Source organism: Mytilus californianus, unplaced genomic scaffold (genome assembly GCF_021869535.1).
Source record: "Mytilus californianus isolate M0D057914Y unplaced genomic scaffold, xbMytCali1.0.p SCAF_1, whole genome shotgun sequence".
NCBI lineage: Eukaryota > Metazoa > Mollusca > Bivalvia > Mytilida > Mytilidae > Mytilus > Mytilus californianus.
The window spans coordinates 8,454,340-8,466,598 of record NW_026262581.1 but is presented as its reverse complement, the minus strand read 5'-3'; the positions used below and the strand labels follow the sequence as shown (position 1 = coordinate 8,466,598).

Here is a 12,259-nt window from a genome sequence, read left to right as displayed (position 1 = left end):
CCCCATTGAAATTGGTCAAGCAATAAGCAATTTATACGAAGTATCTTCTTTTGCACAATACTGTGCAATTGAATATTTCTTGCTATTGCGCAATACTGTACAATTGACAATTTCTTGCTATTGCGCAATATTGTGCTATTGGATATTTCTTGCTATTGCGCAATACTGTGCAATTGAAGATTTCTTGCTATTGCACAATACTTATTATATAATAATTTACACATCCTGTTTGGTGTGTATCTCCTACGATATCATTATTATTTGCTTTTAAATATAAATCAGAAATAACCAACTTAAAATGGAAAATTTTAAAAGAAAAAAAAAAAGTAAAAAAAAATAATCCCCCCCCCCCAAATTTTTTGAACCCCCTTATGATTCATCACCCCCAAACTCAATCCCAGCCTTCCATTTGTGGTATGGTACCTTGCAGTACAATTTCAGAAAGATCCATACACTTACACACAAGTTATTGTCCTGAAACTAGAAAAATGCTTATTTTTGCCCCTTTTTGGCCCCTAATTCCTGAAATATTGAGGCAATTACCCCCATCATCAATCCCAGCCTTCCTTTTGTGGTATGGTACCTTGCAGTACAATTTCAGAGAGATCCATACACTTGAACACAAGTTATTGTCTGGAAACTAGAAAAATGCTTATTTTTGGCCCCTTTTTGGCCCCCAATTCCTAAACATTTCGGGCAATTACCCCCAAACTCAATTCCAGCTTTCCCTTTGTGATATGGAACCTTGTAGTACAATTTCAGAAATATCCAAACACTTACACACAAGTTATTATCATGAAACTAGAAAAATGCTTGTTTTTTTGCCCCTTTTTTGGCCCCTAATTCCTAAAATTTTGAGGCAATTACCCCCAAAATCAATCCCAGCATTCCCTTTGTGATATGGAACCTTGTGGTACAATGTCAGAGAGATCCATACACTAACACACAAGTTATGTCTGAAAGTTACAAAAATGCTTATTTTTGGCCCCTTTTTGGCCCCTAATTCCTTAACTGTTGGTACCATAACCCCCAAAATCAATCCCAACCTTCCTTTTGTAGTATTGAACCTTATGGTAAAATTTCATAGAGATCCATTCACTTAAACTAAAGTTAGAGTGCGAAAACCAATGTGTCTTCGGACGACGACGACGCCAACATCATACCAATATACGACCGCAAAATTTTTGCAGTCGTATAAAAATGAGGAAAAGTCAATAGTAAAAAAAACTTATTCCATGCATGCTAAATGCGACCCAAACAGAATAGTAATAATTCATGAACAACAAGGAAATTGCCAGAGATGAAAAATGCCCATACTATTAAATTCTTATGTGGAACATCTAAATTTTCTGTTTAGGTTAAAATGAAGTTGCAATTTTAATTTGTTTTGTTTGTCTAATTTTTTAAAGACTTACCAATGTCATGATATCATTTGCAAGATCCCTGGCTAGGTCCTGTGTGACAAAACATGACAGACCAGAAAGGGCTACTCCTGCATCATACATATTCTGACTATTAAGGTCCTATAATGAAAACATATATAAATTTATATACAAATAATGCTGCACCGGCAATTTCAATAATCATTTATTTTTGGATATGGAGAATATCACAATTTTTCTAACATCACATTCTTAGCCTAATTTTTATGATAATTAAAAGAATAAACGGTATTCATTAGCTATTATGTAAATATTAGGCCAAAAATAAAAGAAAATGTTAATTATCATTCATTTCTCAAACAGATAAGGGTATGACGTAAATAAACAGAAACCAAAAAAATAAACAAGAATTCAAGTTGAAATTAATCTGCTATTTTTTTATCTGCAGTATTATGTATTTTATCTGCAGTATTATGTATTTTATCTGCAGTATTATGTATAAGTGCAGCAATACACTGAATAATACAGAAAATAAACAAAAGCATTATACTTCAGTTTACAGTAATCTATAACTATTGAAAAGTAATTTCATCAGATTAAGTAATTTGGTAATAACTGAGTAGCAACTAATGTTACACTTTTAAATGGAGTTTATTGATTTTTGTGTTGTGTTTCTTTCTTTCTTTCAGCGGAAATATATCCTAGTTTTATTCTATTTTTCAAATTTTACATAACAGATATTTTCCTAATTAAAATTATTCAAGAAACACAAATATTCAAAATACCATTTATGCCAAAAATATTACATTTTCTTTTATTTCATCACATTAATCAATTTAATAACAGTGACAAATCTCCTTTTAATCCCTCAATCTCTGAAGTAATCTGATACAGTCACCAGCTACAACTAGACATCATTGAGATGGGAGCCATCTCTGAAGGCCCGCTGTAAATATCTTGTCAACTGAAACCAAAGTTTTTGACCTTGAACTTTGACCAAGGAAGTTGTACAAACATTATGACACACCCTCTGGTGCTGGTTAATATACATGTCAAGGATAAAGTATGAAATTATAACAATTCTCTAGATATACAGCGGACACGATTTGTTATGGACGGACGGACAGACAGACTGATCACTATATGGTGACCCGCCACTAGGCAGGGCCCTAATAATGTTTGTTCATAATTAATAAAAGTGTTGAAAGAGCATTTATTCTATGGTGAATTTCATCTCAATATTATACATATATTAAAGTCTTCTTTGATTCCTTTACCATAAAGAGATTGATGGACTGGTCCAAACTCTGGATTTTTTCTTTAGGTGTTTTTTAACAAAACTCCTATATCCTAAGCACTGCTAATGACTAACATAAATTTAAATTGTTTAATTACTTTAATAATAATATATCATTAGCTCATAGGATCTAATACACACCTTCCTAATCATATTTGTTGTAAGCATAAGAACATCTGTACCATCATGAAAACTTTGTGATGCTGATAAGTAACCAATTCTCTGTAATACAAATTTTACAGGTACTGTGTTTGTCATATATAATAAAAGACTAAATTAAATGTAGACTATGGCACATTGTTATTAACAGTAAATGGTGAGTATGAACCATTGATATAGTAAATGGTGAGTATGACCCATTGATATAAACAATACAGTATGACCCATAGATATAATCAGTAAATGGTGAGTATGAACCATTGATATAAACAGTAAATGGTGAGTATGAACCATTGATATAAACAGTAAATTGTGAGTATGAACCATTGATATAAACAGTAAAAGATGAGTATGAACCATTGATATAAACAGTAAATGGTGAGTATGAACCATTGACATAAACAGTAAATGATGAGTATGAACCATTGATAACAAGAAATGATTGTAACAGGATGCTGTTATGAAGTCTCCCAAACGAAGCTCCCATAATTCGTAATTCCCAGGGTCGCCTGACATTGGGCAACGTCCAGTGAAAATTGGTTTGGTCCAGTAAAGTTATATGCATAAGTGATGCCTGGGGACTAACCTTGTATATCATTCAAATCATCTTGGCATGACAAACCAGAATATATATGGTTTAGGGGTGGGGATCTTGACCATTTACAAGATACTAGAACATTGGGGGTGGGGAGGAACCCCTGGGGACTGGCCCTATACGTCATTCAAATGTTCATTACATGACGAACAGGAAAATATATGGTTTAGGGGTGGGGATCTCAACCATTTACAAGATATTAGAACATTGGGGGTGGGGGGAATCCCTGGGGACTGACCGTATACGTCATTCAAATGTTCGAGACATGACAAATAGGAATATATATGGTTTAGGGGTGGGGATCTTGACCACTTAGAAGATATTAGAACTTTCTTAAATGGCAGGGGTTGGGGGTGACCCCTGGGGACTAACCCTGTATATCATTCAAACCATCTTAGCATAACAAACCAAAATATATATGGTTTAGGGGTGGGGATCTCAACCATTTACAAGATATTAGAACATTGGGGGTGGGGGGAATCCCTAGGGACTGACCGTATACGTCATTCAAATGTTCGAGACATGACAAATAGGAATATATATGGTTTAGGGGTGGGGATCTCGACCATTTACAAGATATTAGAACTTTCTCAAATGGCAGGGGGTCGGGATGACCCCTGGGGACTAACCCTGTATATCATTCAAACCATCTTAGCATAACAAACCAAAATATATATGGTTTAGGGGTGGGGATCTTGACCACTTACAAGGTATTAGAACTTTCTTCAATGGCAGGGGGTGGGGGTGACCCCTAGGGACTAACCCTGTATTTCATTTAATGGGCTTTATCATTTAGAACATTTTCAATTAAAAAGATTGTGTCTATCACAAACGGTTTTCAATTTATAATCATTTGAAAATTTTAAAAAATAAAATCCCATAGGGTTCTATAGTAAAACCCTCTTTTCTTTTTGCCCCTCAAAGTACCCCTTTATAAACCCCATTGCACAAACAAAACCCTGATTGCACCACTAGACATGTTTGTCTAACATATTGTGAAACCCTAAGTAAATCTGACAAGCGGTTTTGGAGAACAGGTGCGGACAAGTTCAAATTTAAAAGCGGCGGAAGAGGAAGAAGAAGGAGAAGAAGAATAATAATAATAATAATAACTGAGCAAAAACAATAAAAACAGTAAATGGTGAGTATGAACCATTGATATAAACAGTAAATGGTGAGTATGACCCATTGATATAATCAGTAAATGGTGAGTATCTCCCATTGATATAAACCATGGATTTTTCTAGCATTCCACAGGGTCCGGTATTCAGACCCATTCACAATGGCAAAAACCCTACATTTTTCCCAATTTTTGGAGAAAAATTCCCAAACGATCTCAAAATTCATTTTCATCTTTATTATTCATGACAGCAATGTTCATTTTGTTCAACCGCTAGCTTTATGCCGAAAATCCCCAACAAGTAATGTGTAAATCTGAGTAAAAACATATCTGACTGACGACAACAACATTGACAAACAATAGCTGCCATAAACCGGAAAAGTAGACAATTACAATACCGGATCAGATTCTGGGAGCGGATAAGGGTAATTCCGGGTTTGCCGATTAAAAACAATAAATAAATAAAAAAAATCCAGACAGGTGACAAAATACAGCTATGAAATATAAACAATAGTTTTGAAAACCAAAAGATATATGAAAAAGAAAGAAGAAACAGGAAATATTTTATGCAGAAACTCAAAATGTTTAGTTCACAAATTTTCATGTCAAAATCCAATAAAATTTTGAAGGGCTAGTAAAATATGGAAAAACAGGTGCATTTAAAAAGTGTAAGCCTGCCTGGCCAATTTAAATACATCTTATTTCTGTCCCTGAATTATTTATTATATTAACCATGTTAACTGTTACTGTCTTTGAAGATAAAGGCTGTAAATTTTTATCACATGTGTGCTTTAAGAACTACAATATTTTGATACTAAAATAAACTTGAGTGCCTTGTTGTTAAGTTTAAAAACAAAAAGAACAGAAAATAAAATTATTAATAGAAATCATGTAGTTTCTTACTTTATTTCCACAAAAAAAGATATTTATTAGTGAACCTAACACACTAAAACTCACATCTGGTTATTTTCCCAATTTCATTGAAAATCACATAAAAAAATTCCCAAAACTAGCCAGGGTCCTTTTTCCCAAAATACCCAGAAAAACCCCTGTAAACAGTAAATGGTGAGTATCTCCCATTGATATAAACAGTAAATTGTATAAACCATTGATATAAACAGTAAAAGATGAGTATGAACCATGGGTATAAACAGTAAATAATGAGTATGACCCATTGATATAAACAGTAAATGGTGAGTATGACCCATTGATATAAACAGTAAATGGTATGACCCATTGATATAATCAGTAAATGGTGAGTATCTCCCATTGATATAAACAGTAAATAATGAGTATGAACCAATGATATAAACAGAACAGTATGAACCATTGATATAAACAGCATAGTATGAACCATTGAAATAAGCAATAAATGGTGAATATGGCCAATTGATACAAAAAGTAAATGGTATGAACCATTGATATAAACAGTAAATGCTGACAGGCTAATGATAACTAATTCTTAACTAATAAGACCCCTCATTTACTGAGGCACCCTTTTGTTTTTGAGAAAGGAACCTAGCTTTTTCTTATAACTAAAATTGTGGAAAACACAAATGCAAGCCTCTAGTTACCTTGAAAGTAAATTTGCTGGAACTCATCACTTCTATGATGTTAAATGCTCCCCAGCTTATGTCATAACCAATCATTTGTAGCTGTAATTGAAAACAAGTTCAACTATTAGTTTTCTATTAATATATATATTTCACGAAAGAAAGCTTATACTAATTAAGAAATGAACATTTACCAATTGACAAAATCTGCAATGTTTGCAAGCCAATTTTGAGGTTTTTGTAGAAACACAAAGTTTTGTGCTGTTTAAAAGAATTGTGACAATGTTGCCATATACGTACTTAAATGTCTATAAAATATCATATTAAATTTGGTATTGATTTTGAAAAAAAGAACAGGACTATAAAATATTCAGTTATTTTTTTTATAAGTTTGCATATTCTTGTGAAAAAAATTTCAAAACCTGAAATACAACACACAAATATTTTGATGGACTGAATAAACAAGCAAAGAGTCTTTATTTCAAAACAGTTGTAAATCTACTTGTTCATAAAACATAATACAATTTGCAGTTAGCATAAGTTAAAACAACCATTGCCAGAACAAAGTTTCCATCTGTTACGTGACCATGGCCAGAACAAAATTACCATCTGTTACGTGACCATGGCCAGAATAAAATTACCATCTGTTACATGACGGTGACCATGGCCAGAATAAAGTTACCATCTGTTACGCGACCATGCATGGCCAAAATAAAGTTACCATCTGATACGTGACCATGGCCTGAATAAAGTTACCATCTGTTACATAACCATGGCCAGAATAAAGTTACCATCTGTTACATAACCATGGCCAGAATAAAGTTACCATCTGTTACATAACCATGGCCAGAATAAAGTTACCTTCTGTTACATAACCATGGCCTGAATAAAGTTACCATCTGTTACATAACCATGGCCTGAATAAAGTTACCATCTGTTACATAACCATGGCCAAAATAAAGTTATCATCTGTTACACGACCATGGCCAGAATAAAGTTACCATCTGTTACACGACCATGGCCAGAATAAAGTTACCATCTGTTACATAACCATGGCCAGAATAAAGTTACCATCTGTTACATAACCATGGCCAGAATATAGTTACCATCTGTTACACAACCATGGCCAGAATAAAGTTACCATCTGTTACATAACCATGGCCAGAATAAAGTTATCATCAATTATATGACCATGGCTGGAATAAAGATACCTACAGTTAAAATTACCAAGTTCAAAATAAAAGTTATTGTCAATTAAAAGCTGTGTTTTTTTACTTTTTTTTTTTCATGCATTCATTAATTTATTACTTTCTCCAAAGTGACAGGCATTCCTATTCTTAATTGAATGTCCATACATTGTATAAAGTGTATAGTCATACATTCAAGAAACAACTTTTTTACTTTTTCTGGCCATTGTAATTTTATCTGATGGCAACTTTTAAAACCATGTTAGCATTGATGTGCTCCTAAACATGAGGATGAAGTTATAGATGAGTCTTAAAGCAAGCTTACATATGATAGCTTGCTGACAGCATTTGCCTTGACTGCAATATTTTCTTGTTTCAATTCCTGTTTGATTTCATCAATGCACTCGGCTATGTACTTGGCCTGAAATTAGAAAAAAAAATCTATGTCTTGGGGTAGTGTAGATTTATTTATTTTCATGGGTACCAATATTCGTGGATTGAGAAACAATTGAATATTTTTAGATAAGTGATTTTTGTGGTTTTGCCAATGTAACACTCAAGCCTATAGAACATTTATACTTTGCTGATTATTCAAATTCATAGTTGACCTATACCCACGAAATCCAGGAAAATTGGTATCCCAAGAATAATAACAAATAAACATTTTCTTATATTGAAAGATTGCTGTCTCACTAACATACATATATGAAATGATAGTAGATATAAAAACTCTTTAAGTTTTGGCCAAAATGAATAGGGTTGGGTCAGTGATACTTATTATTCTTCCTTTTTCAATAATTTTAACTAGGGCATTGTACTTACTTTAACAAGGAATTTTTCCACTGTCTTAAATTCAAATTTGATAAGGAAATTAGGAATAATAAAATGCTCCGCTGGGGCGCAGCTTGATACGACCGCAGAGGTCGAACCCTGAACAGTTGGGGCAAGTATGGACACAACATTCAAGCTTGATACAGCACTGAATTTGGATTGTAATTAAATATTTGACACAGCATAGGTTTCTGACACAGAATGAAAGTGGTCTAAGAACTTGAAAATTTTAAATTTACCTATTCAGACCATATCATTATTATTTGCTTTTATATATAAATCAGAAATAACCAATTTAAAATGGAAAATTTTAAAGAAAAAAAAAGGAAAAAAAAATTCCCCCCCCCCCCCCCAATTTTTTGAACCCCCTTATGATTCATCACCCCCAAACTCAATCCCAGCCTTCCCTTTGTGGTATGGTACCTTGCAGTACAATTTCAGAGAGATCCATACACTTGAACACAAGTTATTGTCCTGAAACTAGAAAAATGCTTGTTTTTTGGCCCCAAATTCCTAAACGTTTAGGGCAATTACCCCCAAACTCAATTCCAGCTTTCCCTTTGTGATATGGAACCTTGCAGTACAATTTCATAAAGATCCATACACTTACACACAAGTTATTGTCCTGAAACTAGAAAAATGCTTGTTTTTTTGCCCTTTAATGGCCCCTAATTACTAAAATTTTGAGGGAATTACCCCCAAAATCAATCCCAGCCTTCCCTTTGTGATATGGTACCTTGCAGTACAATTTCAGAGAGATCCATACACTTGAACACAAGTTATTGTCTGGAAACTAGAACTAGAGGCTCTCAAGAGCCTGTGTCGCTCACCTGATTCTACTTTGGTTTTGGAAATCATGTAAAAATAGATTAAAATCATAACAGATACCCTAATAATGAGTGAGGCCAAATTTGGTTTAATATTGGTCCTGTAATTTAATAAAAAATCCTGGTGGCCATCTTGAACAGTAAATCGGCAACAAAGTAGCAACACTTCATCAGCACCTCATAAGAAACATTTATGCCATGTTTTGGTTTCATTCCATTCAGTGCACCTCTAGAAGAAGCATTTGTATGTATTTCCCATAGGGTCTTATGTTAAAGGAAGTCCCCCATTGGCGGCCATCATGGATGAAGGATCAGCTTCAAAGTAACAAAACTTAGTAAGCACCTCATAAGGAACATTCATGCCATGTTTGGTTTCAATCCATTCAGTATGTCGTTCTCTTAAAGAAGACATTTGTATGTATTGTCCATAGGGTCCTTTGTTAAACATTGTCCCCATCTGGCGGCCATCGTGGATGAAGGATCAGCTTCAAAGTAATAACACTTGGTCAGCACCTCAAAAGGAACATGCATGTCATGTTTGGTTTCATTCCATTCAATGGTTCTCTAAAAGAAGACATTTGTATGTATTTCTCAAAGGGTCCTATGTTAAACAAGTCCTCCGCTGGCAGCCATCTTAGATTATGGATCGGCTACATAGTAACAACACATGGTCAGCACCTCATAAGGAATATTCATGCCATGTTTGGTTTCATTCCATTCAGTGGTTCTCTAAAAGAAGACATTTGTATGTATTTCCCATAGGGTCCTATGTTAAACTAAGTCCCCCACTGGCGGTCATCTTGGATGATGGATCAGCTTCAAAGTAACAACACTTGGTCAGCACCTCATAAGGAACACTCATGTCAAGTTTGGTTTCATTCCATTCAGTGGTTCTCTAAAAGAAGACATTTGTATGTATTTCCCATTGGGTCCTATGTTAAACTAAGTCCCCCGCTGGCGGCCATCTTGGATTATGGATCGGCTTCATAGTAACAACACTTGGTCAGCACCTCATAAGGAACATTTATGCCATGTTTAATTTCATTCCATTCAGTGGTTCTCTAAAAGAAGACGTTTGTATGTATTTCCCATAGGGTCCCATGTTAAACTAAGTCCCCTGCTGGCGGCCATCTTGGATTATGGTTGGGCTTCAAAGTAACAACACTCAGTCAGCACCTCATAAGAAACATTCATGCCATGTTTGGTTTCATTCCATTCAGTGGTTCTCTAAAAGAAGACATTTGTATGTATTTCCCATCGGGTCCAATGTTAAACTAAGTCCCCTGCTGGCGGCCATCTTGGATAATGGATCAGCTTCAAAGTAACAACAATTGGTCAGCACCTCATAAGGAACATTCATACCATGTTTGGTTTCATTCCATTCAGTGGTTCTCTAAAAGAAGACATTTGTATGTATTTCCCATAGGGTCCTATGTTAAACTAAGTCCTCCGCTGGCGGCCATCTTGGATAATGGATCAGCTTCAAAGTAACAACACTTGGTCAGCACCTCATAAGGAACATTCATGCCATGTTTGGTTTCATTCCATTCAGTGGTTCTCTAAAAGAAGACATTTATATGTATTTCCCATAGGGTCCTATGTTAAACTAAGTCCCCCGCTGGCGGCCATCTTGGATGATGGATCCGCTACAAAATAACAACACTTGGTCAACACATCATAAGGAACATTCATGCCATGTTTGGTTTCATTCCATTCAGTGGTTCTCTAGAATAAGTTCAAAATGTAAAAAGTTAACGACGACGACGACGACGGACGCCAAGTGATGAGAAAAGCTCACTTGGCCCTTCGGGCCAGGTGAGCTAAAAATGCTTATTTTTGGCCCCTTTTTGGCCCCTTATTCCTATACTTTTTGGGACATTACCCCCAAACTCAATTCCAGCTTTCCCTTTGTGATATGGAACCTTGTAGTACAATTTCATAAAGATCCACACTTACACACAAGTTATTGTCATGAAACTAGAATAATGCTTGTTTTTTGCCCCTTTTTGGCCCCTAATTCTTAAAATTTGGAGGCAATTACCCCCAAAATCAATCCCAGCATTCCCTTTGTGATATGGAACCTTGTGACATAATGTCAGAGAGATCCATAGACTTACACACAAGTTATTGTCCTGAAACTAGAAAAATGCTAGTTTTTTGCCCCTTTTTGGCCCTTAATTCCTAAAATTTGGAGGCAATTACTCCCAAAATCAATCCCAGCATTCCCTTTGTGATATGGAAGCTTGTGGTACAATGTCAGAGAGATCCATACACTTACACACAAGTTATGTCTGGAAGTTATAAAAATGCTTATTGTTGGCCCCTTTTAGGCCCCTAATTCCTTAACTGTTGGTACCATAACCCCCAAAATCAATCCCCACCTTCCTTTTGTGGTATTGAACCTTATGGTAAAATTTCATTGAGATCCATTCACTTAAACTAAAATTAGAGTGCGAAAACTAATGTGTCTTCGGACGACGACGCCGGACGACAACAACGATGACGACGCCGACGCCAACATCATACCAATATACGACCACAAAAATTTTTTTGCGGTCGTATAAAAATTGTAACATCATGTAAATGAATACTTCTGGTATCAGAAGAAGGCTCATCTTATTTCACCGATTCCGAAAATAACATATTTTATTGTACTTTTGTAATGAAATAAGAGAGATAATAAGCCACTTCAGGTGTCAAATAATAGCTTACTTGATGCTGATTCCAAAAATATATGGTTCCTATCTACTTTTAATTGAAATAAAGGAGATAAGTTGCTACTTCCGATTTACAAAATGTCACTTCTAGTTTCAAATGATAGGTTACTTTACACTCGTTCTAAAAATATATGGTTCTAGGAGTAGTGTTCACAAGAAAAACAGTGTCCAGGAGATAACTCTTGCAATGGAAATTGATTGGTTAAACAGTGTCAGTTTTAAAAGCATATAAACTGTTAAATATCATATACCAGACCAGATATCTAAGGGACATGTCGCAAAACAACAAAACAGTACAAGAAAAACAATAATCAGAACAAAATCAAAAGGTCTTTTCACAGAAAAGTGGAAAATCCTGCATGATCTTATCAACAAACTAATTAACATTTGGCTTTAGGATAGATAGACCACCATTTTGAGATTTCCTTTAACATGATTAAGTTAAGTTTCTTTGTAAAAATATTTTCCCCATTTCTTTTTTAGGGCAACCATGCTTTTCTCATTTCTCCCATTCATACTTATTTTGTTGGGGAAATCACTGCATTATGGCACCTATTCTGGAGTTCACCTTTGGTTTTTGACGAGGTTAAA

At 34.8% G+C, this 12,259-nt stretch overlaps 1 protein-coding gene across 3 annotated transcripts in view; it reads right to left on the bottom strand.

Annotated features, from left to right (window-relative positions):
- LOC127698672 (AP-3 complex subunit delta-1-like) overlaps positions 1-12,259 on the bottom strand; it is a 57,860-nt gene that overhangs the window by 39,263 nt on the left and 6,338 nt on the right. For all 3 annotated transcript variants that reach the window (XM_052202274.1, XM_052202282.1, XM_052202291.1), the window contains exons 2-5: positions 7,619-7,714; positions 6,128-6,208; positions 2,821-2,901; positions 1,416-1,523 (exon numbers count right to left, since the gene is read on the bottom strand). In XM_052202274.1, coding sequence (XP_052058234.1) covers positions 1,416-1,523; positions 2,821-2,901; positions 6,128-6,208; positions 7,619-7,714 — 366 coding nt within the window. The remainder of the gene's footprint in view (positions 1-1,415; positions 1,524-2,820; positions 2,902-6,127; positions 6,209-7,618; positions 7,715-12,259) is intronic.